The sequence below is a fragment of the Pungitius pungitius genome, chromosome 15 (assembly GCF_949316345.1).
Source record: "Pungitius pungitius chromosome 15, fPunPun2.1, whole genome shotgun sequence".
Taxonomy (NCBI): Eukaryota; Metazoa; Chordata; class Actinopteri; order Perciformes; family Gasterosteidae; genus Pungitius; species Pungitius pungitius.
In genome coordinates, this window is record NC_084914.1 from 8,944,361 (window position 1) to 8,970,074 (window position 25,714).

At 42.3% G+C, this 25,714-nt stretch overlaps 4 protein-coding genes across 7 annotated transcripts; 2 read left to right on the forward strand and 2 right to left on the reverse strand.

Moving 5' to 3' along the window:
- Positions 1-359: 359 nt before the first annotated feature.
- LOC119209685 (protein ABHD8-like) lies at positions 360-6,959 on the reverse strand. Its single transcript, XM_037459171.2, has 5 exons — positions 6,610-6,959; positions 3,623-4,464; positions 3,339-3,509; positions 2,989-3,205; positions 360-2,875 (listed from the first exon to the last, which is right to left on the reverse strand). The coding sequence occupies exons 2-5, from the start codon at positions 4,453-4,455 to the stop codon at positions 2,675-2,677; spliced, it is 1,422 nt and encodes a 473-aa protein (XP_037315068.2). The 5' UTR covers positions 4,456-4,464; positions 6,610-6,959; the 3' UTR covers positions 360-2,674.
- Positions 6,960-8,263: 1,304 nt separating this feature from the next.
- Positions 8,264-9,378, forward strand: mrpl34 (mitochondrial ribosomal protein L34). The gene is made up of 2 exons (XM_037457070.2): positions 8,264-8,417; positions 8,819-9,378. Exons 1-2 carry the CDS (start codon positions 8,362-8,364, stop codon positions 9,135-9,137), a joined length of 375 nt encoding a protein of 124 aa, XP_037312967.1. The 5' UTR covers positions 8,264-8,361; the 3' UTR covers positions 9,138-9,378.
- A 746-nt stretch (positions 9,379-10,124) lies between these two features.
- Positions 10,125-11,822, forward strand: LOC119202408 (DET1- and DDB1-associated protein 1-like). 2 transcript variants are annotated; one of them, XM_037457071.2, is made up of 5 exons: positions 10,125-10,471; positions 10,714-10,794; positions 10,898-10,949; positions 11,174-11,235; positions 11,344-11,822. In XM_037457071.2, exons 1-5 carry the CDS (start codon positions 10,463-10,465, stop codon positions 11,440-11,442), a joined length of 303 nt encoding a protein of 100 aa, XP_037312968.2. In that variant the 5' UTR covers positions 10,125-10,462; the 3' UTR covers positions 11,443-11,822. The 2 variants fall into 2 exon arrangements, with proteins under 2 accessions (XP_037312968.2, XP_062413738.1); XM_062557754.1 differs by lacking the exon at positions 10,125-10,471 and adding an exon at positions 10,478-10,570.
- Positions 11,823-13,209: 1,387 nt separating this feature from the next.
- On the reverse strand, positions 13,210-25,179 carry ano8a (anoctamin 8a). 3 transcript variants are annotated; one of them, XM_037457067.2, is made up of 19 exons: positions 25,066-25,159; positions 24,410-24,729; positions 22,139-22,249; positions 21,283-21,415; positions 20,982-21,120; positions 20,697-20,793; positions 20,449-20,565; positions 20,181-20,308; positions 19,738-19,899; positions 18,776-18,928; positions 18,357-18,483; positions 18,054-18,109; positions 17,882-17,956; positions 16,030-16,527; positions 15,611-15,751; positions 15,328-15,519; positions 15,086-15,217; positions 14,636-14,746; positions 13,210-14,161 (listed from the first exon to the last, which is right to left on the reverse strand). In XM_037457067.2, exons 2-19 carry the CDS (start codon positions 24,705-24,707, stop codon positions 13,523-13,525), a joined length of 3,309 nt encoding a protein of 1,102 aa, XP_037312964.2. In that variant the 5' UTR covers positions 24,708-24,729; positions 25,066-25,159; the 3' UTR covers positions 13,210-13,522. The 3 variants fall into 3 exon arrangements, with proteins under 3 accessions (XP_037312964.2, XP_062413736.1, XP_037312965.2); XM_062557752.1 differs by having other exon boundaries at positions 24,410-25,171; XM_037457068.2 differs by lacking the exon at positions 14,636-14,746 and having other exon boundaries at positions 24,410-25,179.
- Between the last annotated feature and the right edge of the window lie 535 nt (positions 25,180-25,714).

Here is a 25,714-nt window from a genome sequence, read left to right on the forward strand (position 1 = left end):
TAGTATCCTAGTCCTTGATAAACAAGATTAAAGCCGCTAAAAATGAACAAGATAAAGATACAATCTTTAAAATAAATTACATTCCAACAATGGAGCTAACAATTTTGGGGGGATTGATTAAATTAAGAATACGGCTATGACGATAGGACTTGTATTTATTACACAATCCAGAAAGATAATCAATTAAGACTGCTAATGTGGTAAATATCTTGAAACAAAATTTACGGTGATGCTATTACATCTAACAAACACTGAAGAAAGAGAAGCAAAAAAGAACAAAAAAACAATAAAATTAACTATTAAATAAAATAACACCTGTAGACTATGAACATCTGTTTATTAAAGACAGGAAATGCACATAGACTGAATTCAACTTTATTGATATATATAACGTTATATGCATCAACATTTAGGCAGTGCATATATTATGATGGCGATAAATAAATGCAACAATAACATTGACACATTTTGTTAACCACAAAAGATATAGCACATATGAGCACTGACCATTTGTATATGCACACTTTTAGCATAAGAGGAAGTACATGTGCACCCTGTTGTCCATACAGTTACACTGACCTTTTACATCAAAAGAAACATACAGTACATTGCATCAGCAGCACATGTTGTTTATTGGACAGTCCACAGGAAATATATTATGTTGAGATTCCATGTCAGTTTATTTCTATTCTATTTCTCTCTATTTTATTCCAGTTGCATAAGACCAGTAATGTTGCATCAGCATACTGTCAAAATGCATATATAATAGACCAGCATGGTCAGTACAAATGCCCCTCTTTTTAGGGGACTTCCTGCTTTGGCTAACTCATATTTGATTTTAAGCTTTGGAAATCCCAGTATTAAATCTACTTCTTCTGCTTCTCATAACAGCATAAACTCTGCAGTCAACAAATACGCACCCAGGGAGCATATCTGCTGACTGTACTTTTACTTGCACCGGTAAAATTGAAATGAAATTGTTTTTTCTTTTGCCCTATGTTTTGTTGCTTTTTAGGGTTTTATCGCACTTTCGATTGCCTTGTTGTTGAAATGTGCTGTAGAAATAAACTTGCCTGGCCTTGACACTAACTGTCCCACTATGAGACAGCAGCACCCATCACTGAATCTCTTTTAGTGAGCATAATGTTGAGCTCATTCTTTTTCTCTTATACCATGAGATAAATAGAATTGACTCAAGAGTTGTAGGGTAACAATCTCAGCAGCTTCAAGCGGTCAACACAGCCACAATTTGTAATGGCAGTTGCTACTTTTTCAAAATAAAAGCAAAATAATACTTATACATTAAAAGGAACAGTCATTTAATTAAAGAGAAGTGCACATGGATTTTTTCAATATGAAAGTATATTGCAACGGTCTGACCAAACCCTCCTTCCTTTACATATTGCAAACTTAAACACAGCCTTTATGTCCTTACATTACATAACATTGAAGATACGGCTGCCAAAAATAAAGAGAAGAACATTTTGGCATCACATAAATCTCTAATTAAATATGACTTAATTTTCATGCAACAGTGAAACGATGAATAGGTAATATTGTGCTTAGCAAAGACACACATAGCTTTTTGGATTTAGATTTTATATTATTCAGTATATGGAAAATATATTGGTGTTAGTTGGAAATAGATGAACAACTTTTATTGAGCCTTCCTGTTTAAAATTTTGTATACATCACCTTGTATAAATGTGGTCATCATAACCCTGGATTGCAGGTAAGGAGTTTATATATATATATATATATATAATCTCTGTTCATGATGAATATTTTATATGCATGTGATGAAATTATTAATGATATTTCCGGTATATATTTGATATTTTAACACCTCTTACCCAGTACATATTTGATAATAAATTATTATCATCAACACTTTTTACTGTAAGCTGTCCTTCACTGTACTGTGGCAAATCAGCAATCACATCTGCAATTCCTCATTTCACATTACATCGTTTTGACAGTTTCACACTGACAGCAGATGTAAGACGGGCTCAGCAATAAGTTACTAAACATTTTGTAAAGGTTGAACAAAAGCTCTGCAGTACTTTACAAAATATTTAAAGTAGAGGAAATCCCACACCAGGTGGCCCATGGGAGACGGTTTTGTCCTTGTTGCCAAGGCTGACACGGTAATCTTGAACAGTGTGCGCGCCTCTGTGCGTGTGTGCTCGCGCTTTTGGTCAAGCAGAATGAATGAAATGATTTTAAAAAATGAGTCCTGCTGATTATCTACATAAAGAAACACATTTGTAATCCATCATGTTAAATTCTACACCTGGTGCATCAAAATATACTTTAAATCTGAATATTTGTGATGGCAGTTTGCTGTGTCACTGACGGGAGAGAATACATTTCAAACACACATCACAAATGGACATAGTCCTCCAGGTATTGGGTCATTTTGCAGATCTGGTATAAAAAAGCGAAGAAGAAACTGACTGTATTTGCATCCATTCCTCTCATCTTTATGTCTGTTCCGTCGCTCTCTTGTTGGCACAATGCCTATATCCTGCTTTATCTTGCAGCACCAGTGGCCCTTTGCATCCTAAAGATGAGGCCCGGTTTATAACAGCTCTCAGCCTGGTAGCAGCCCTAAGAACACCAGCCACAAAAGGCCTTCTGCTTGGTTGTGTAATGAAGCTAGACTACTCGTTGGTTATTTTTCCACAGGCTTATTCATTTTGAGTGTGTGCGGAGTGTCACTGAGAGCTGTGGCTGTCTTGATGCTGTCTTTTCTGGATATGTCGGGCTCCCATAGAAAGAACTCATGGAGGAGGGTGTTGACAGTGTCAGGGCACTCCATCATGACCATGTGACTTCCCTCCTCAATGACTTTTAGGAATGCAAACAGAAGGATCTAAAAGGGGAGCCAAAATGAAGGCACATCAATACAACAGGGGACACTACGGCGCAAATACGGCAATTCACATGATAAATCCGCCCTCATTACCATATGAAGATGTACTTTACCTCTGCCATGCGCTGGTCTTCGTCCATGGGCACAAACTTGTCGCACATGCCATGAACCAGAAGGATAGGCACAGTGAGCTCGGCATGGTAGACCTCGTCCCCCTCAGGCCAGTACTGGCCACTCATCATGGCTCGCAGGACGAACGGAGACACATTGAAGGCATTGCCCTGCTTCAATAGCTGCTTTTCTTTGGTACCCTGACGGGCAAATCCAGCCCTGAAGGACAGGAAAATAGAGGAGAGAGAAGACAACTTAGTCTGTTCCATTTATTTCTTTCAGCAATGAGGGATGTTGCTGGGTGTGTCATTGTCTCGTGTCAATTTTGGCATCATACAAATGCAGATCTTACTTGAGGAAGCTCCAGGCCAGACAAGGTGACAGACAGTGAAGGACACACGATGGCAGCTGGAAGATAGAACACAGGCTGGGCTCCAGAGCTGTGGGACCCCCTCCATTGATCATCACCACCTTATGGACCAGATCAGGATATTCGTGTGCCAGGAAGGTGCAAAATGAAACCCTGGAAGACACACAATGCGATTGGTATAGGATGATAACAGCAGCGTGTTCATTCCTGCTGGATGGATCTATATGGTGGACGTTTTAGAACAAAAGCATGCATCAAATCCTCACCCATATGAGTGGCCAATGAGAATGTTGCGCTTTCGAGCATATCGCTTAAAGATGGCACGAAGGTCCTCCGCAAGAGCATAAAAAGTATAAGCTGCTGCAATCTGTGGGGCAGTGCTGGCTCCATGCCCCGCCAGGTCGGGCGCGATGACCTCGTAGCCCAGCCGAGAGAAGAAGTCCAGTTGGCTGCCCCAAATGTCCAGAGAACCTCCCACTCCGTGTACAAAGAACAGCGCTACGTCCGAGTGCGTCCCTTTGCAGCTTGAGATCACCCTCTTTGAGTCGATTTGCACCGTGCGCTTGGGCTTGCGGCGGCGGCGGCGAGGAGGTGGAGCAGGCTTCTGTTCGCCGAGAGGTGGAGGAACTGGAGGCGTAACAGGTTTGGGGTCCGGAGAAGAGGGCATTTCTTTGTAGTCAGCCAGCTCCACCTCCACAGTGCTGCAAGGCTCCAGATCCCCGTCCCGACACTGCAAGATCTCAGAGTGCAAGACATCACCGAGATTCTCAATCACCAGCTGGCCATTCCGGTAGACTGTGATCTTCCTCTTGCAGTGGACACTGCTGCCGGTGTGCCCCTCGTTGCAATCCCGAGGATAACCACCATCGTCATCATCATCGGCATCATCGGCATCCTTCTTTTCGTTGCCGGCAACTTGCCCCTCGGTTACCACCGGCTGACGCTCAGGGACGATGTGCCGCACTCGCAGGACTCTGCCAGGTTTCACCTCCACAAACTCAAAACCATCAGAGGGCTCTGTGGACTCCAGGGACAAGACCAGACCGGCAACCTTCCCAGTCAGGCAACACAGTATACCTTCAGTGATGCTGGTCAGCATGATGCGTCCCTGCATAAACGACATCACACAGACACAACAAAGCAGATTTTTACTCGGATGATTCTTTGGAGATGAATAATAAAAGATTGTGTAGGTTTATGAAACCTCATCTAGCTTTTATGCTGTTGCATCATGAATGTTTTCATGTTGATTTCCTTTATTTTCCTTCGCGGTGAATGAAAACGTCAACAGCTCAACAGGAACAAATTGGTATGGTATGATTCCTACAATATTGGACACAAGCTGTTTCCTAGCAACGCAGTTAGAATGAAACAGTCTTCTTCATCATATCATATAAGCACAGCCAGGATGGAATCAACACTGCTCTGCGAATTCAAAATTGTGAAGCCAGTTTAAATACAGCCAAACAGGCTTTGCCAAGCTAACACACTCGCATGGGTGACAAAGCAGCATTCAAGGATATATAAACAGACAACATGAAACAATACTTGTCTTGTACTACAGTTTCAATGTCAGGGAGGACGGAGCATGAATCTGCCTACTAGACGTTTGCTATTAATAACTCTTTTCACATGGTCAGAAGCAGATTGTATAATATATATATATATATATATATATATATATATATATATATATATAATAAAAACACCAGACACAAGATATGTCTGTACATGCCTCGTGAACTGTATGTCTCATAACAGCATGATGGCAGTTTCCCAAGTTATACTGCTTCCAATGGAAGGCAGTGGAAAACATTTCTATTTTTTTCCTGTTCGGATCCAGCTGCAGTTAAAATGTTGGCAGTTTTTCCAAGTAAAGCATCGTTAGTCTTCATTTTTCACAAGCTACACAGTCTGGTTATCTCAAGGAAACAGAGTGGGATGATTGACATCCATGTGGAAGCGTATAGGGCTTTCTTGTATGCTGGTTAAAACAGGGTGAAACAGAGCACTGTTATTGCACATCACTGTCTTCAACTGCTCATAGAAGACCTCCCATGGCTCCCATGTTTCGTCTTAACAATGCATAACATCTAGGCCTTTTCAGGTAATAAATCCTATAAATACATAATCATTTCACATTGATAGGGGGAATACTTTCTCATAATAATAACAGTCTTGGAATGTTTGGTGCATCAGATGTCTGGCAGTACAATGAGAAGAAAATGGAGCTGGTTTATCTAAGCACAGGGGAACTGATGTGTGCAGGTGTCGTTGTTGGTCACAGGGCGGTCTGAAGGTCAGAACTCAAATGCTATTCATTTACACCTTGGGACCAAGTGAATGTTAACGGACAGGCCAATTCTGTCATTTTAGTTGAGCCACATCAGCTTCAAGTAGTACAATAAAGTAAAAAATGTCCACTGAGGAAAAGTTTTAAATGGTAGTCATTCATGTTAATGGTCTGTATTCTACCAATTTAGCAGGACGCTCCCTGACCGTATTAAGCAGTTTGGATAACCCTGGCCTAGTCACAACATCTCATTAACACACAAAAACATCAGCAGCGGTGACAAATAGCCCCGTCATCTAAATCAGGGATTCTCCTCCTATCCATCAACACAATTTGATTATGGGTGAGCAAGTATACCAATTCTTTCAGATCACAGTCCCAATAAAGTCAAAGAAACTGAAGGTTACTCATTCATGTGATTCCTTTTGTCATTGCAGAACATAGGTTTCTGTGTCTGCTTAGTCTTAAAGTTACACACATTTGGTCCGCAGTGTGCAGCTCTTTTTTCACAAAACACGGTACAGTAGCCAAAGGCGCACTCTGACATGAGAGCTGCACGTATAATGCTATGATTCTTATACAAGGAGGACCGTTATCACATTATTTCTGGTTTAAAAGACCTGATGCACAAATATGCTTTTGCTTGGCGAGCTGGAGAAGCCTATGAAATAAACATATCAAGCCAATAAATACCAAACCAAAAACCGCAGTAGGTACTGTATTACGGTACAACAATTTGATGTACACTATTTTTATGTTTTGTGGGTTATTCACAATAATTCATGCATCGCAAATAAAACCATATTTCAAATCAAGGGGCAGACTAGCAAAGAGTGTTCTAATTGCTGCATAGTAGGCTATTATGTGGATCTGTCACATAATAAATGCGTGCAGCCTTTGCAGATATGTAGCATAAACATTATCTGATTGAACATTATGCAATAAAATTGGACTCCTTACCTGCAGAATTACTGCTGATTTAGGGTGATTAGACTTCTGCAACGAAAGACGGGGGCCGACAAAACTGAACTGAGAAAACGTTGCATCTGGTGCAACAATTTGTCCGCACTAGATACTGAAAAAATATTAAAAGCTCCTTATTGGCCTCAGGAGACTATCACAGCACACGGAGGGGCTTCAGTTGATGGCACAGCATGACTCCATTTAAGTGCAGTGACTGCATCTAAATAAGATACTCAAAACGATAACAAACGATGTTTGTGTCCCTTTGCATCCACTGCGCACTCCGACCAGCCCCGCCGTCCTTGTATCTGCAGCAGACTTCGGGCATGTTGGCTTCTGAGTGGCAGTGAGGCGGGCGAATGGCAAACAACCAGAGAGTGAGAGGCGGCCAATGGGAGACGGTTTTGTCCTTGTTGCCAAGGCCTGAAACGGGAATCGCGAACCGTGCGCGCGCCTGCGTGCGTGTGGGCTCGCGCTTTTGGTCAAACAGAATGACTGAAATAATTGTTTAAAAAAAAGAGTCCTGCTGATTATCTACATAAAGGAACACATGTGTAATCCATCATATCAAATTCTACACCTGGTGCATCCAAATATACCATAAATCGGAATATTTGTGTAGCAGTTGCTGCGTCACTGACGGGAGAGAATCCCTTTTAGATAAAGATGTGGTGCCTCCCTCTGTTCCCCTTGACCTCATGCATTGGGGGTAGTGGGACAGGCTTGTGCCTGTCACGGGGTAACCATGTTGTGACGTTTAAAGGCGGAGTTCTGCACACAACAGCGTGTGTTATCGTTTAACGATGTAAAAAACAAACAAAACTACTGTATGTTTATATATGGGAACGCATGTCTTAATAAGGCAGAAGCCCAATAAGCCTGATTAACATGCCCGATCAGTGAACAAATAAAAAAGGCACATTTGTTTTTTACAACCAATGATACTCAATGTCCAACTCGTAAGTTAATCAGTAAAAGACTCATTATTCCCCAAACCGATGCTCTTCAATCTCATATTTGTCATACACAAATGCAATGTAGATCAGCCTACCCAGGGATCTGCATACTGCTTGTATTTTATATGCATGCTTATTGTGAATAGAAATAAGATACAAACATAACCTGTCAAACATCTGTGAATATATCCTATCGAAGGTTTGAATGGAATGCAAAAAAGCCGATTAACTTATTGGAGAAGCTGGTGTTTTGGGACTTTCCCATATTTCCATATTTAAGTGAGTCATTGCAAGTTGTTGTTTCTAATAAAAGTGTTGTTATCCACTTAATTAGGATGACTGCACACACTTGCAATAACAGACTATTATTAATCGTTACAGTCGAAGATGTATGTTCTCTGTACTGACAAAAACGCATGTATTTCAATAGATTCAATTAAGATTTCCCTGAGTTACGCTTCGCAGGAGCGAGTACTATCAGGCTATTTACAAATGCAGATGCTTAGCTAATTTAGTTTCCCCCGTCTTTTAGCAACTATAATAAATAAAGCAGAGTCTTTAACATGGCTAGTGAACCATTATATGATGGAAACGTGCTGTGTATCGATCTTCAAACTCCAGGATTTGACCCGTAAAACGGTACTGAGGGCAATAAAATACGTCAACCCAGCAACAAGCCATTCAATTGGCTGAAAACTCCCATCCAATCATCTTGCTTCATATTCGCAGGAAGCTGGCAGGCCTGTGACATTCACCGTTTCCATGTCTGTGTCAACTGTATAAATATCTGAAGATGAACCTCGTACGGGCGTCCTTTTCCCGACTGGGTGGAATGCGCAATTCCACTAGGTAACATAGTTTGTTGGTTTGTTTTCTTGCTCTTCAAACGATGATGTTTATTAACGATGCTAACATAGTCGAGCTAGCTTAGCAGTGCGTTAGCAGCAAGGCTACTCAATCAGTCAGGTAATAGGAACAATATATTTAGTTAGGTAATGACTAATTTATTCAATCGTAGCTTAGTTAGATGATAAAGCCTGTATAGATAATAATGAGGCAAAGTTAATTAAAATGTGTTTTCAATCTGCAAACACATTTCATCGTAGTGTGGATAATGGACACTGAGGCATGGGATCCGTGCATGAAACTACTTTCCCATCAGCAGCACCATTAGTGTGGTACAATGTTGTATTTGTGTTGTAATGCTGTCATTAATTAATAACTTGTGATTTGTTTTAATCTGTCAACAGCATTCTTGCAGGAAACTTTGCAGTAACAGGCAACTCTCACCTTAGAATGTTCAGCAACTGGTTTGTGCCCAGAGCAGCTGCAGGACCTCAGATTTCCAGATGTGGGCCACTTTGTTCACAAGCAGAGGGTGGAGGAGTGTTCCAACAGCTTCCGTGGCAATACCAGCAGGTGCGGACCAGGAAGAGGGGCACAGAATATCAGCCCAAGAACATCAAACGTAAGAGGACACACGGCTGGATCAAGAGGATGAGCTCACAAAGTGGCATCGAGGTGGTCCTGCGCCGTATGTTAAAGGGACGGAAATCACTCTCTCACTGAAGGACCTTGTTGGAAAACCTGAAACCTTCAGAAAACAGACATTGGTTCAGCCATTGCTCAGCAAATGTTGTGTATTTGGTTCAAAGGCTTTACTATACTGAGTTGGTTGGGTTTGATTTCCCTGCATTTATAAACTTGCCTTCAACAAACAATTGGCATTTGCCTTTGGTAAGAAGAAGCTTGTAGTTTCACCCAGTGAATTTGTAAAGTGTGTATGTCATTATTAAATCAGATCTATGGATATTTTTAATTGCGTGAAGTTATTTGATTCAAGGAAAAAAACGTGGCCTTTGAGTTCAATTTTTTTCTGTTTTTAGTGTTAAATGCTAAAAATCTTCCCTTGGAGAATTTGAACGTACTTTGAGATTGGGATAATCAGTTGGTGTACAGTGTACGTTTTTTCCTAAGAAGATGAAAGTTCTGACCTCTAATATCCGGTTCTTGAGGCACTCTCCCACATTAAGTAGGGTGACTGAGAGTTTAGCTAGTGTCACTAGTTGAAAATAATAGCTGTGACAGCTATGAATCAGACAAGACTAGAAAGGGAGGCATTCTTTGTTCATGTTGTATGCCAGAATAACACACACCAGCAAAAATATTCTACATTCTATTGGTTCCCCAATTCAAAATCTGTTCCTACCATTGATGTCCACATATTCAGTCCTTTTAATGTAAACATACAGTATCAAACTCTAGATTATGGGTTGTTTTTCTGTTGTTGGTCATCTATTATTAAATCAGTATCTTTACTAATGCTGGTCCATTTTCTCAACTCTTAATTGAGAGAAGCAAAAGCATGCAGAGACATAAATACATAATGAAGATGGAGGCCATGCTGTGTGGAAAGTACTTGTGTTTTGCCAATACCACAAGCTCGTTTTGGGGGATTGGTCTGTTACATCATCCCTTCTCAACCTATCAGTGGCTTGCTTTTCCCGTCTCTCCAGGCGTCCACTACCGTTCAACCAATGAGGTGCCTTAAATGCCGGGAAAGTCACCGCCCACCCGCACACTAAACAACAAAGATGGAGTTGTGAACTGGTAGCATGTTAGCATCCACATGACGTTCATTTTTACTTGTTGGTGTAATTACAGATACAAGGGTGGAAATCCTCGGCTGATTGAAGCGGCATCATGCGATTGTACCGAAGTCACACATAGTTTAGGTTTTGTAGAAGTCGTGAGAAGCTGTCGAGCTTAAACGTCTTGGTATCTTAGCTACGACAAAACAACAGGGCTTAGTAGCTAACGTTACCTCGCTTAGCTAAGTCACGTCTGCTCGTTTTCACTCCAGCTAACGAGATAAGAGCGTGACTCGGACAGAAATGGAGAAGGTAACGTTTCGCCTCTTGTTGTTTTCATACATGTTTCAACTCGTTGCTTCTTACCGGCTTCAAAAGACGTATTGCTTCAAAAGCACGAAAAAGCAGGATGTACCGTAAATACTTCGTCATATCGCTGCTATTTAATGTCAACGTTACATGTTACCTAACTAAATGCTACATCTTTGGTGACGTTAGTTGCTCTTTTAACTCCGGACGTGGTTTGTTCACATTTTCATTTTCTTTCTTCACAGTCCGATTTCCTGAAAGGACTGCCCGTCTACAACAAAACTAACTTCAGCAGGTTCCATGCGGACTCGCTATGCAAAGCGTCAGTGAGTTGTCTTTGCTTGTTACAGAAATGTTGGGAGAACATAATGTTTTAGTTGTCGTTGAATTCATAAAAAATATCGTGCCAACATGGAGCCATTGTTTCAGAACCGTCGACCATCTGTGTATCTTCCAACACGGGAATATCCATCAGAGCAGAGTAAGTGCACCGATCTGTGATGATGGGGTAACTACATCCCTACATTCTACATGCTGTCTACACAAATGACATCTGGTAGATTAGTGGGGTCTGTAGTCATATCAGTTTCAGGCTTCCATTCCACCCTAACTTGTTTAGGTTATTGTTCTCTTAAGAGAACAGCTGACATCACCTTTTTTAATTTCTTCCCCCTCTTTTATACTGTTTATCTTTTCTCCCCTCAGTCATTGTCACAGAGAAAACTAACATCCTTTTGCGATACCTTCATCAACAATGGGACAAAAAGGTAACGTTTTTTAAAATGGATCTTTAAAGTAATTTAGGAGAAAGTTGCTACCAAGTTAATTTCTTACAACCATAGGTCATTTTTTTGTGTTTTGTTTTATTCCATCAGAATTCAGCAAAAAAACGAGAACAAGGAGAAGTGGAGAGCACGGCACCTCCACGCAAAATTGCCAGAACAGACAGTCGGGAGCTGAATGAGGATTCGTGAATTGCTGTGCAGCGGATGCGCTCAGAGCAGAGACTGACCCAATAAACCAAATGTAAACACAGTCGAAGGCCGTGGCACTGAAGCACACAGGGATCAACACTCTACAGACCATACTCGGCATGAAATCATTCCTCTTCAACCAACGTCCTTTGATTGACATTTTACACAGTATTTTCTTGTGTTCCAAGAAACCTCTGCCTTTTAATTTAGTCTTTTGTGGTTTAAAAATAACATCTACCTCCCGATTCCTCATTCCTTCTGATTATCCCTTGACTTTAGCACCCACAGCTTTCTTTTTAAATATGTAGCTCCTTAGTGGAGGGTTTTCAGCTATATTTATTCATAGCTTTTCTGAAGATTTATACATATTAATGACAGTGGTTTGCCATCTGTTGTTGCTTCTACTATATTAGATTTTTGTTTGGCATTCTGTAACTACATTAGTCCATAAAATATTATCTTGGCTCATCATTTATGTGATAAATGGCATTGTTTGTTGCTACGATGTATTCATTCATTCATTCAGGGTTTGCTGTGGACAGGTTAAAGATGTTCTGGATTTCTCATGATTTATGGCCTTATGTAGTAGTGACTTTAACTGTCTTAGAGGGACCCACTTGGTTCACGTTGTTGTTTCAGTTTAAGTAGTGAACCATGATGGAGTTGAATGGAAGTAAGCGCGTCGTTAAAGACATATTCAAGCCAATAGAGCAGTGCTGGAGGATGCGAACTGTTTATGTACAGTAGTTTGTGTAGCCATATTCAAAGTATGATGCTCAGTAGTTTGAGCGATAACCCCTTTATAAGCTGTGTGTGTATCTTTGTAGCTACAATCTTTGCACAACATTTTATGGAAGAGCTGATGACTTCATGTATGCTATAATTTAAAATGTAGCTATGCTGCTGGGTGGGCAGCTTGTAAGAACTGCTGTCAATCATTGATATATATGTGCAGTTCAAATCTACTTTCATAGGTTTCTCTTTTGAGTCACAAAGCATTTGTTGTATTTACACACTCTGGACAGCACAACTAAAGTCTGTTAGCAGCTCTCAGGGTCGTATGTTTGGACAGTTTACACAGTGTGTATATTGTGATTGATGTGACCCTCGTCAGGTGACCACAAAATCAGAATTATTGTCTTCTCCAGGATAGCAATATTGTATTTTGTTAAGGCACTTTGTTCAAAAGTTGGTGGAATTAAAGCCAGAGTTTAGTCAATTCTGCCTAATTACTTTGCACTTTAGTGCATCATAAAAACACATTTACTTACCATTCTGTTAGCAACACATTCAATAACATCTGTTGGGATAGACAGTTGAGTATAGTAATGTACATTTTGCTCTTTGAAGACTTGGAATCTGTGCAAATTGGCTACTGATGAAATTAGAATACAATTATGTTTTGAAGTAAGAGTATCTCTTCAAGGATGTTACATCATGTGGGATTTATTTGCATCATAGATTTACATTCTCTAATTTATGTAGTAAAATAATTAATAGAAAATCAAATTTAATAAAAAATAGAATATTTTAATGGTCACAGTGAATATAATTTGACCTATTGCGGAAGGAATATGATGGCTTTGGAAGCGCTTCACAACTAAAAAGTAAATGATGGACATGTAATACATGCACATGATGCAACGTGCATTCACTAAAGGCTTAAGAATGAGGAACAAACCTGGTACGGAAAGCTGGTGTTCATGTACTTTGATAAAAGGGCTCATTCATGATCAAGTCCTGGTTTTTGAAAAAAGGTCCCTCACATCAACACGTTCTGGTCGGGTGCTGTGGAAAACTAGGCAATCATGCAGTATTCTAACCTTAATTAAATGTCCCTCAAGCCCCCTTCAAGGAGTTACACTCACTGTACATATTTTACATGGAAGCTAGATAATCAACCAACAAACACCGTATAATACTTTGTGTGAAGTAGTTTGCATCAAGAGTGAAAGTCTTAACGTTTTCTGACCTTAAGTCTCGTCCTTGTGACTGTGCAATCCTTCCGTACAGGTGCTTTTCTGAACATCTGTATAATGCTCCCCTGTTGTGATATTAAATCAGTGTGGTCAAACACGTATTAACTCCTTGAGTTTTCTAAATCAGTCAATTGTCTTAATTCTCCTTTCTCTGCCTCATTTGAGGGTAATTCCTCCAGGCTGGCGTTTACGTCTCCCCTGTTGGCCTGAGTGTTTGCAGGGTGGGGCAGCGGTGGTGTCCCATTCGCACACACCACCGTCCCCTCGGATTTGCTGAAACTGAACAGCTTCCCCGGACTGAATGTCCTGTTGGGGGACTGTGATCTCTCGTGGCCACTAGTGGGAGCGGCGGAGGCCGCCGTGGAGCCGGGCGCTCCTGCCGCCACTGCCGGCTCCTTCTTCCCCTCGGGGGACTTTAGGAACTTCAGGAATCCCGGGAGCTTCGCCTCGCCTCCCGTCGGCGATTGCGCCGGTGAGCGCGAGTTGCCGGAGGAAAACTTTCCCTGGAGAGGGATGATCTGCTTCAGCTTCATCACGTTGTTGTTTCCCAGCAGTGAGCTGGGCCTCTTGGGCTTGCCCCCCTGTGCTTTGTCGTGGTGGTGCTGGTGCTGGGCGTCTGCCCTGTGCTCGCTCTCCTGGCGGGCCTCGGCCTGCAGCTCAGCCTGGCGCTGGAGCTCCTCCTCTTCACGTCTGCGTCTGAGCTGCTGCTGGAAGTGCTGCTGGGCCTGCTGCTCGTGCTTCTAAATGGGGAGGCATTTTGAAGATAAAGACCCGGAACAGGAGAGCGAAAGCCACAGGAAGAAAGACAGAGACAGTAATGGGCCAAAGGAAGGAGAGCATACGACTGCATAATGGAATAAAACTAAATCCTGTGAGGTAGCATTGCTAGCAATAACAATTTTCTTCAGATTAGCGTTAACTCTATTTGAACCTGATGACAGAGTTTCCATCCTAAATGGGTACATGTTTTATTTTAATTATCTAAGACAACATCATGACAAGGGCTACTGATACAACACGGTACAGACAAACATCGTCAAACACATAAATCATTGTTATGGAGTCAGAAAAGAGCTGCACTTTTTTGGACAATGCACACCATGAGCCCCAGAGTCACAAAGGGGCACGTGTAAAGAAATATGAAATAAAATGAGTGCAGCCAGCAGCAAGCCTCAAGTTGCCTGAAGGTCTTTCAAGCTATGATACAACTATACCTTGAAAGCTTCCCTTCGTCGGTACTCTAGCTTGGCCATCTCTTCTGCTACCCAGCCAGGGATATCAGGGATGGCAACATGGATGATGTACTTTAGGAGGATTGCAAAGTGCTGTAAACCACCGAGACCACAAAAGGACAGGCTCATCGTTACATCAAGGCACCACACTGTGTATCTTATTCTTGTATAAATTATATATATATATATATACACACACATATATATATATAAATTATTTTACAGACCAAACAACACATCTCATACATATACCAACAACGTGAGGTTTTGGGATCATTAATAAATCTGGATAAAAAAATTATACTTTTTAGGTTCAAAGTCACAAAAAAAGGCCATGCATATTTTTTACTCCTTTTGGAATATTAAAGCTCTATTAAAGTCTTCTCTTGAACCCTAAAAAACTGAGTTTACCGTACACGGTGCAGTTCATACCTCCAGTAAGACGATGGAGATGATGGTCATCTCAGGACTCAGCCAGGGGAACAGACGCTGTAGCTGCCCACACTGGCCAATCAGGTAACAGTTAACTATAATAGCTATTAAGCCCATGGCCTCCATTGCAGTCTGTTGTTGAGAGAAAGGGAGCGGGAGAGAGAAATTGCTGAAGCTACCAGATATCGCTCTATGTGCAATGCAGCCTGCAGGGCTCCTGTGATGGAGCGAAGCACACTGACCTGCCACTGTCCGATGTTCTCCACCCTCTGTCCAAAAGGTCTCTGAAGGCCGGTGCAGAGCTTCAGGGCGTCGCTGCGGATCTCGATGATGTTGTTGACGAGAGCACACATGGCCGCCAGCGGGAACGCAGAGGAGAAGAGCACCACGTAGCCAAACTGGATGAACATTTCCTGGTAGTCCTGGAGGGTGTCCTGTTGGACTCATACAGATGGACGGATATAGATGATGCAAAATGGTTTGGAAAAAGTTCAACTTGAATTTGTTTGCCTCATACAGTCCCACCTCATATGTCTGCATACAGGTCTCAATTTCAGCCTGGGTCAGATTGACGATTTTGGGTTCTTCTGGTGGATCAATCCATGACTTCTTAGTCTCCTTCCTTTCACCAACGTTCCTTCTTCTTTGACCCAGAGACTCTGATTCCTTTGGAGAGGACACAGAGACAAAATGCTGAGTCTACGATACTTCCTCATGTGACTGTTGTGACTCTCAGTGGACTTCCTGGATGAATGACATCAATCACCATGGACATGATGTAACTTAGTTTGTAAAACTACATGAGACAATTTAACTGTAAATTGTGTTGTTCTTAATTTCTGAAAAGGCTTAGACAAAATCCCTGATTGAGATGGAGAGTATACATAGAAACCAAAGGAACGCAGTTAAAAGAAAAATAAATCAAATAAAACCAGATCACATACTTGAGCCAACGATTCACAATCGCTGTCCTCGTCGCAACTGTCAAACATACTGGAAGGATCCATCCCTTCCTCGACCATGGTGGGACTGTCCTCTAGGAAACTGCGATCCACTGCTTGCGTTCCTGTCGCGACGTCCTGGTAGTCGACTTTCTCCGTGAAGCTGACTTTTCGCTGCTTTAGATTGCTGTCATTCATATCCCACTCTTCTTCGGTCAGCCTGAATCCGGCTTTCAGATCTCCTCTTCTCTTTGGCTCTGGGTTACCGTTAGCAGTGTGACTGACAGGGACCCCTCTGGGACCCAGGAGGGAGTAGGCGCTCATCGAGGCTTGGGCTTTCCCCAGGGCCAGACGCCCGTACTTGAGGACGATGGTCTGGAGCAGCTCCCAAAGCACTTTGGGCGTTAAGACGCCCAGCTTGTTTTGCTCGTAGAGATAAGGCTGCAGGACCTCTTTGATGTTCTGCAGGAACTGGCGGAAGATCAGCAGAGTGGCTAGCATCTGTGAAGAGTGGGACATGCTCTGTTACTGTACTGCCAACACACACGGTCCCACTGTTCAGCAACAGAACAGGCAATCAGGACATCAACAGCATCTCACACACGATAAAGCGAGAACTGTAGAAAGTAGAAACATCACATTCTTCCTCCCACAAGTCTAAAGTGGATTCACAAGCAATCAAATAACCTTTTATTTAGTGGTGATTAACTGTTCTTTTATTCGCCACCCCCTTACCCGGGTTAGCTTAGCAACCGCCACGACAGCGGATCTCAAGTGTAGGATTTTAAACAGGGCTTAGTGTACCTCCTGCAGTAACTATGTGGGGGTATCATGTATGGAAGTAAATCTGTGTCATCGGGTATTGAAAAAAAAAGGTGATTGAATTTCTAGCACTGAATATTTATGCATTGACAACATTAAAATACTGCAAAATACAGTCTGTTAATGTACAAATGTCAGCTGTCTATTACGAAGCCTTAGACACAAACCACACTGATGGCATAAAGAAGAGTTAAAGCACCGTTATTATTGGGCATGGATACAATCTGAAGCCGAAGGTGTTTTGGGTGCTCGCTCCTTTAGCTTGACGCACGCTCCTGATCTTGAATCTAGAATCGATTGCTCTTCCTTAGTGTCCCGGATGTTGGTGTTTTTGCGGCTGAATTTTTTGGGCTGAATATTGTAACCATGATTTTTCTTTGCGGCTGAATATTTTAAGTTATTTTTTTTAGGTTGAATTTTTTGCAGTATTTTAATGTTGAAAAACATCCACATACATAATTTCAATGAATAAATATTCAGTGGTAAAAATTCAATAACCATTTTTTTTCAATACCCGATGACACAGATTTACTTCCATAACCATGACCCAACGTGACTGCATTAGCTTTATTTTTTGTCACCAATAACAATTAGCTCTACACTGTCCTGATGATGGATGCATTCTCTTTAATTGAATGTCTTCTGCATGGATCATCAACATTTTAGGATACAGACTTTTCGCCCAAGAGTTGCAACTCCAGCCTCAGTCTTTGAGCACAGTATCTTGTGTGTAGCTATAAAGTGTGTTTACCAACCCTTTATCACGATTGTCGTTTTGAAACTAGACAGCTGGTATTAAACAACCCCCTGAAGACAGCTAACAATTTAGTTTCCCTCTAACATAAATTCACAAGCCGGCTTTTGTCTGCCTCTGAAATCAAGGATCCATTGTTTCAAAATAGAATTTCAATAAAGAATTTGAGAAATTGAAAAGCTTGACAGGCCGGCATAGCAACTGTAACTAAGGGGGCTTATTTGTCAATGACCAAAATTCTGTCTTAATGTTTGTGATACTGTCTACAGATGTTTTTACCTCCTTAAGCCGCTCCATGTCCTTGAGGTAGAATGCGATGTAGAAAAGGCTAAGGTAAGAATTGATGAATTCAAACTGTAACACAAGCATAAGACATTACACAAAATCCAAAAAAGGAGTAAAGATGAATTGTCTATTTTCTGCCACAAACAGAGAAGGCGGCATTGCTTACGAAAACCATCTTGATGATAAGATTATTCTCATAGGCACTCTGAAGTCTATAGTTCTCTGGATTGAGAAATAAAAGAGAAGCACATCAATGTAGAAAAGCTGTTATTAGATCTCTTATAGATGATGTGGAATACAGCAACCTCATGGCCAAAAGCCTCCAACATCAGTTCTCATAAAATGCAGCATAAAACATACCTATACATCCTTATCCTATGATACAGTTATGGATACATTATTTTTACCATAGATCACAGAGATACTATTTTCAGCATTGTGCCCGGAGAGTTCATTTTGATTCTCTTACCCATGTCATTAAGCCAGTAGGCGATCTTCTTATACACTTCATCACATATGGTCACAGTCACAGCCAGGAGTATCTTAGGAATGAATCGCGTGATACCAGGTAGCTCCTGAATCTCCATCACCACCTCCTGCATTAGAAGAGTGATGAATATCTAATAAGTCCTCCTCATTTATATTTACTCCTGAGATATTACTTTTTTAACTTTCTTCATGTAACCTGTTTGTAAAATATGATATGATTGCCACTAATCTACACAGTTATGTTAATATGTATACAGTGTTTATATAGTTTAACTGTTGTGTTATTGATGACGTTTCCATTAAGTTTGGGTTGGACCTCCTGTGAAGCAGAAGCATTTATAGAATATCATCCCCATGTGTTGTCTTTGAACTTGGTGTGTGTGTGTTATTTGTTTAAACCTGCAGTTCCAGGCAGAGCAGCATAGCCAGGAAGACAAAGCAGAGACACAGGAGGCAGATGGGCAGGCTGACCAGCCACCTGAACAGAGCTCTCTTCCAGGGCGGATAGTAGAACTCCTCGCAGCCCGTTACGGGGCTGCAGCGCTTCACTCCCTGCACAGACAGCAGAGGAAAGCAGGGAGGGAGAGACTTCTTTTAACATGATTGCAATAATCCCGGCTGGAAAATAAATGGGCTTGCTCGCCAGGTTGCATCACTTCTATTCTTGCAATTTTGTGCTTGATTATTGATAATGAAAATGTTTTGGTGTGCATTTCCTTACTCAAAATTGTTTGTCTTTATACCTTTTATTAAGAGCTGCTTTTAGTTCACAATAAATTAACAAGAAGGTTCAAACCATCCGATTTTGGTGCAAAACCTTCTGCAACCTTCATTCATGTCATTATCGCATATTAATCTGAATAAACATTTTGCCATTGCCAGAAGTGCGTCCCGTAAAGTATTTTTGTCCAAAGTGGGGCTCGAACCTACGGCCCTGGGAATCTCCCGCTCTACCTGGCGTTGTTTACCTAGCCCCCGCCATCCTGTTCAAACACGCACATCTCCTCCCTCATAGTCAGGGGGTGTGGGACAGAGGCTGAGAGGACACATGGGGTATGAGGACGCACTCCTCCTGCAGCCATAGCGGTCACATTTTCTGGTATTGTGGGCTATTCCGTCTCTGCAGAGGTTTGAAAGTGCTCGCTGATAAACCACTCAACCAGAGTGAGATACAATACAACTTCACAACGACCTTTTTGGATAAGTGGATTTGAAATTAAAGGACTTGCTGTCGTTAACGGGGCTGTTGCTGCGTGACAAGTGGCCAGCTCTGTTGGCAAGTGAGCAGATGGTGGATGCAACCTTTTGGTACAACGCAACAAATTGCAGCAGCTTCCTGCCCAAACCTCACAAATCCTCACCCTGAACTGTGGCCTGGGCTCCTCCAAGGACTCTGCGGGGGTGTCCAGGGTGCCCCACCGGTAGGCCAGCTCCGCCTCTCGCCTCTTCCAGCGCTCCAGAAACAACGTCGCCCACACAACATTGAAGAGGGCAAAGACCACGCAGCAGATGTCCTGGCTGGTCTGTGAGCGAGCATGGGAGCGTTGAATGACCCTCGTGTAACATGTGAGGGTTTGATTATGCCATGCAGCTTTCAGCTAACCAATGTGAGTAGGCTTGTGTGTTGCTTCAAATTGTTCTAAAACCTCTTTTTATCATTTCAAAGCACACAGAGGAAGTAATACAGAATGTTTGAGAACAGACAGCAACATAAAAAATCTGTGATATATTGTGAATGTTAGTGGGTGATTTTCAGAATGTGCATTAAAAAGGAAGATTGTAACACAGAAGAGGTTTTAAGTACCTGGTCAGCTTCTGCCAGTATCCAGAGCAGAAAGCCAATGACAGCAGGGTAAAGCATGGAGTTGGTGTAGAAACCCAGCCAGGCGAAATACATGCCGATCTTCACTCCAAAGTAGTCACAGATATCATCTGCAAAGCAAATTGAATTGTCAAACGCCAATATTGACACCCTCAAGAAGAGGAATCATTGACAACAAGCTAAAACTATTTTTGTAGTATTAAAGAATGTTAATTTTATTTCTCCAAAATGAAATGTTGATATGTCCCACCAAGTGGCTGCCTTTCACACACAGCCTGGACCCAAGATGTCATCAGCTGGTTGAGGATCCTCTGCTCATGGAGAGGAAACATTTGATGGATCACCCCACGAGCTTCCAGCTCTGGAACTAAAGAGGAAACTCTGTGATACTTTCACACGGTATCCATGGTGACATTTGTTCATGACTTTCCATATGAAATGCTATCCAGGTAAGGAAGATAAAAAGGACATCCTGAACCATAGCAAATGACAGCGTACTGATTGGCTGTCCCTCCAGGAAGTGAATGTTGTGAAGCACCTCCCCCTGTTTGGCTCGCAGATTGTCCAGCCAATATTTTATTATGCCCTGACGCTCCTGAAAACATAACCGTCATGAGAAGAAAGAAAAGATAATCAGGTCATATAATATTTCGAGCCAAGCAAGTCATTCCTGAAATAAAGACAGACAAAAGTCATCTCTAATAGCACACCCAAATCAAATTTCTTATCATTGAAAAAGACCTAAAAATTCAGGTCACAATGTTCCCCGTTTTGACCTCTAACCTGTGAGGTAAAAAAGCAGAGCTCGCTCTCTATGTTCTCGTAGATGTTGTCTTCCTCGCAGGAAAAGCGCCGCATCCCGCCACCAAACTGCGGTTTGACGGCCTTGTGCATGCCCATCTGCTCCGCTCCCCGCAGTAAGCTGAGGATGAGGAGGGAGTGGGGCATATGAGCAGCAGATTAGACCTGATGGAGCACTGAAACCGTGCAGCGGCTGGACTGCAGATGTTTGACGGATGAAAGTGCACTGAGGCAATGCGCAGAACAAACTCCCTGTAAATGCAGTTGTGAGTGTCAGTCTTACTTCTCGAACGTCGTTGTGATGAAGAAGGCGTGTGCCTGGGTGTGTTTGTGCTGCCGAAGCTGAATGCTGACTTGCGGGATTCCAACACGGATCTGGTTCAGGAGCCACAGCAGAGTGTGGTCATCGATTGAATCTGGAGGGAGAAACTTTGACCATCAATATACACATTCTTAGACAGCTGTTTGTTTGATTTTGCTTAATTGAATTCCTCCCAGGTTTGCAAGCACGTCTGCCAAAGGCCGGCGATGACGAGTTTGCTGCGGCATAAAGCGCATGAAATGAGCCCGTTCTCACCGCCCTGACACAGGAAGCTGTGGGTTGGTGGTCACTGACATTTCGGTTCCTAGCTGACTGCCTCTGAGCAGACCACACCTAAGCAAAGGTGTACCAGTTGTTGTTGGTATTGAATTTGTGTGATGGTGAAAATGTTGATGTTGGCTGGAGTAGGTTGACACTTGCGATTATTACATTTTTACATGAATTAGAACCAACAGTTTACCTTGCGTTTAGATAGACGGATAAAGCCCACTGAAGTTTCATGTTTGCGTGCAGCATGTTATACAAGTTTTAAATAAATCATTTAAAGTAAATTATCACGTTTTTCTGATTCAACGTGTAAATATAGTTTGATGACTCATTTTGTTTCTCAACTGCAGCTTCCTCGTGAGATACTGCAGAAAGATTTGCTCCCTAGAAATGGGCATAGTAAATGGGTGCGATCTAATCCCTGGAGACCATTTGAAGTCCTAGTCATTCGTCTGAGTGGCTGGCTGGCCAGCAAAAACATTTAATGACAATGCACTGTTCTCTCTACAGTGATGGATGAAACCGGGAGCACAGGCTGAGCTTACTGTACCTGGGAAAGTCATTAGGATATCACAGTTTTCAGTGGGCACCATCTTAAGCCAGGATTTACGAGACATAATGTAATGTCTGGCCTGCAGGAAGCGCTTCCCAAACAGTTTATCTGAAAAGGAACGGAGCAGCAAGAGTTAACAAAGTCTAAATTCATTACAGAGAATTAAGCACTTTCAGCAAATGCTCTAAAATAGATGATCTGTAAACTGAGTGGTGTGCAAACAGCCGTGAACCTACTGGCTTATCAAAACCGTCTCTAAAATGTAGGCAAAGGCGGGCGGTCCAATCCCACAGCACGGCGTGAGCTCCGGAGTCATCATTTTTTCTGCTTCTTTTTCTTTCGTACGTTGCTTCTTGTTTTAAAATGACAGTCTCGAGTCACACTCTGCGTCTCGCGCAGGGGAAAAAAAAGACTCAGTGACTGACCGATCTCTTCATCGTTCACTGAGTGACGCGCTCTGAGTCTGCGATGAGGATTTCACATTCTGCAGTTTCACATCACCTACTTTCGGCATGTCTCACCCCCGTTACTGAGAGCCATCGGTGCTGCCGTCCTCTTCCTCTTCTTCAGACAAGCATGCCAACTCAGAAAGAACTAGAAAGATGCGGCCCAGTTCTTCTACACTCTCTCTCTCTCGTGTAACCTGTTGTGGTGACACCATCGTTGAAGCTTCTTAATATGGGTGGGCGAGAAATCGCTACCAGATTCTTTTTTTTTTCATCATCATAATTAACACATTGTGTTTAATGATTCAAAACTATTTCAGTCAGACCTCCACAAGAGTAACTTTTGAAATTCAGTCCAACATTAAGATCATCAGCTATACAGCTTAATTTATAATCAGGTTAACAATAAATTCCAATTGTGGATATTGACAAGTCGAATTGCTTTTTTCACAATTTTTTACTGTCACTCAATTTGAGACTGAGGATAAATGATATTGATCGAAATATCAACATTATTATGTTTTGACAACCTAATTTTACGCATATCTCAACTTTGAATAGATGCCTATGAAGTGAACAGTTGCCCAGCCTCATTAACTACTCATTTCAACAGTAAGCTAATAGGAAGGATAGAAAGTGAAAGCATGGATGTATAAAAAAAAAGTATAGGCTTACTGTTATCAAAGTAGCGTAGAGTTAAAATGTTGTTCTTGGTACAGGTCATGCCCACCCACATAGTACATCCCACTTCATGCCTCCCAGTTGGCAGAACTACACTGGTTTTAGCATGTGGGAAGAGGCGCCTCATAATAAGTTTGCACTAACAATTTCCACGTTTTTTTTTTAGAAAATGTTTGTTTCCCTACATAATCCATGATCCAGAGTCAATGCAGATTTTGCATCGGGGTGGCTGGGTTTGTGCCTTGCATAGAAAAGAGTCCTTATAGGCCACACTAATGAGACCATTTACAAAATAATGATGATTCTCTAGAGCTTACCTGAACTGCGGTAAATATATTTATTGGTAAGTAAAATAGGGCATGAAAATGTCATTTTATTTGAAGCCTTTACCACATTTCCTGAGCCACATTAATATGGTTGAGATTTCCCCCCCAAAAGCATTTGTTGGCTTGAAGTGAAAAACAACAACTGCAGTGAGGTGGCTGGATGTAAAAGTTAAGAGTCCAGATTGGCGGACCTCGGCTCGAGTTTACACTCCTGCCAGAAATAATGGACATAAAACTCAAGATTTCAGGGGCCCCAAATGAGGCCCTGAGTTATCTCAAAGCTCCTAACATAAATCCCAGATGAACCTTGTGAAAAATCACATCTTTAGTGGTGCTAAATAATCATCAAACTTCAGTTCCACAATGATTGGCAAAGCCATATTTTGCTTTCTCATCTCTGAAGTAGCCTGCAACACAATGTTTACTCTCGTCAAAGTATATGGCACCAACGTATATGGCACAGCCCGTCGGGACGGAAACCTGCGATGCACCTGTGGACTCCTGAAGCTCCTCAGCCTCCTGGGCCCGTCTAAATCGTAATGCGCACCATGTACAGCGGGATAAAGAAAGACGCACCGACATCAAAACCCAATCACGGACGATTCACTTAATTCCCGTGGGAGTCTGTCGGTGAAGTCCACGAAGCTCCAGGCACTGCGCCGTATTGCCGACGCACAGTGGCCCGATGTCTTTCAGACGCATGTTTTCTTTCTTTTCCGTGCAAAGACAACACACATGCACACGTCTACCTCGCGTCTCCGCCGCACGCTCGCGGTACACTGCCATCGCATCGCCGTTTTTTCCTCGGGACTCACCGAGCACTCCGGATGGCGATAGGGACGTGTGCTGCTGCTGCTGCTGCTGATGATGATGCTGCTGCGGGTTGCTGGTCCTGTCCTGCTGGTCGCTTGGCAGTGGTACCGTCCTCTCCATCCTCTCCCCTGTCCCGTTGCCGTCGTCGATGTCCGCCGCGCTGCTGCTCTCGGCGGCGTCTGTATCAGGTGCTTCGGTGGCCCCCGCTTGCATGGTGATGCACAAATGCTGCGGGTGGGGAAGGGGCTGCAAAAACCGCACTGCACGGAGGGCCGTGTTTTTATTGCATGGACGTTGCATGCGAAGGGAAACTCACGTGTATCTGGGGGGAGGAGGAACGACATGATCATTGCATCAACACACGCACGTTAGTCGTGACGACAGAGTCGAGGGAAACACCTCGCAGGTCTATAGAATAAAATCGCATACGGGTTCAAGCTATATGCAGAGCTCCGGGTGTCACTAATGTCCCATGCCTACACATATATGCACCACATTTGATGTGTCTTATATGAACATGTGCTGGTCTGGTCTAATGCAAAAATGATAAATTACCATTTAAAATTCGAAATGGGAGTGTTTTGATTGCCTCTCAACGGCTCTCAACATGTCCACAGCAAACTACAGAATATATATTTAACAGCGTTAATAGTGTTACCTGAGGGGGCGGTCGGGGCCGCGTCATCACCTGTTCCCGCCACGTGAGAGCAATGCAGAGGAATACCAAGCCTACCACAGTCATATCTATTGTAAATAAATAATATAAAAGATATTACCAGACCTTGGATTAGCAAGAATTTTTTTTAAATAGTCCAAGTCTCAATTTGGGAATTCAAGGGAAAACTATTGATTATATCCTCAATGGTGGCAGTTCTTTAACAAACAGAACAATCAGAACAGACAGAATATACTAAATATGTTTAAAGATTATAATTTGGGGTCGTGTGTGGTTTCTGTAATCAGAAGACTATCATCAAACAAATGGAAAAACATTTAACCCAATCACTGCAAAGACGACATGGCTATGCTATGCATGGCTAAGCATTGCTATGCTTAGCACGGCCACAAGGTGGAACCATGAGGCCACTATGTGTAAGCTACCTACACAAATCATCAGTACAGACAATAGATAACAGTTAGAAGCAATTAACTATCAATTAACATTAGATAACGTTATACACAGGTAAGACGCCCTTAGAACCTGACTAATCTTGAATTTAGCAACATAATGCACACAGGTGGAAACTAACACAGTGAACACGTGAGCGTGTTCAGCAGTAACATCAATTCAACTGAACAAGAATGAC

What these genes read in the sequence shown, in the direction of transcription:
- ano8a (XM_062557752.1), bottom strand. Translation starts at nt 24,707, where the DNA reads ATGCAACGTCCATGCAATAAAAACACGGCCCTCCGTGCAGTGCGGTTT. An exon ending in CCTGTATGCAGACATATGAG is followed by an intron (nt 15,520 to 15,610) that starts GTGGGACTGTAT and finishes TGAGTCCAACAG; the next exon opens with GACACCCTCCAGGACTACCA. An exon ending in TCTCCATCGTCTTACTGGAG is followed by an intron (nt 14,747 to 15,085) that starts GTATGAACTGCA and finishes GGTGGTTTACAG; the next exon opens with CACTTTGCAATCCTCCTAAA.
- LOC119209685 (XM_037459171.2), bottom strand. Translation starts at nt 4,455, where the DNA reads ATGCTGACCAGCATCACTGAAGGTATACTGTGTTGCCTGACTGGGAAG. An exon ending in CTCATTGGCCACTCATATGG is followed by an intron (nt 3,510 to 3,622) that starts GTGAGGATTTGA and finishes TGTGTCTTCCAG; the next exon opens with GGTTTCATTTTGCACCTTCC. An exon ending in CTGGCCTGGAGCTTCCTCAA is followed by an intron (nt 3,206 to 3,338) that starts GTAAGATCTGCA and finishes CCTGTCCTTCAG; the next exon opens with GGCTGGATTTGCCCGTCAGG.
- LOC119202408 (XM_062557754.1), top strand. Translation starts at nt 10,502, where the DNA reads ATGTTTCAACTCGTTGCTTCTTACCGGCTTCAAAAGACGTATTGCTTC. An exon ending in AAAGCACGAAAAAGCAGGAT is followed by an intron (nt 10,571 to 10,713) that starts GTACCGTAAATA and finishes CTTTCTTCACAG; the next exon opens with TCCGATTTCCTGAAAGGACT. An exon ending in GGAATATCCATCAGAGCAGA is followed by an intron (nt 10,950 to 11,173) that starts GTAAGTGCACCG and finishes TTCTCCCCTCAG; the next exon opens with TCATTGTCACAGAGAAAACT.
- mrpl34 (XM_037457070.2), top strand. Translation starts at nt 8,362, where the DNA reads ATGAACCTCGTACGGGCGTCCTTTTCCCGACTGGGTGGAATGCGCAAT. An exon ending in GGAATGCGCAATTCCACTAG is followed by an intron (nt 8,418 to 8,818) that starts GTAACATAGTTT and finishes ATCTGTCAACAG; the next exon opens with CATTCTTGCAGGAAACTTTG.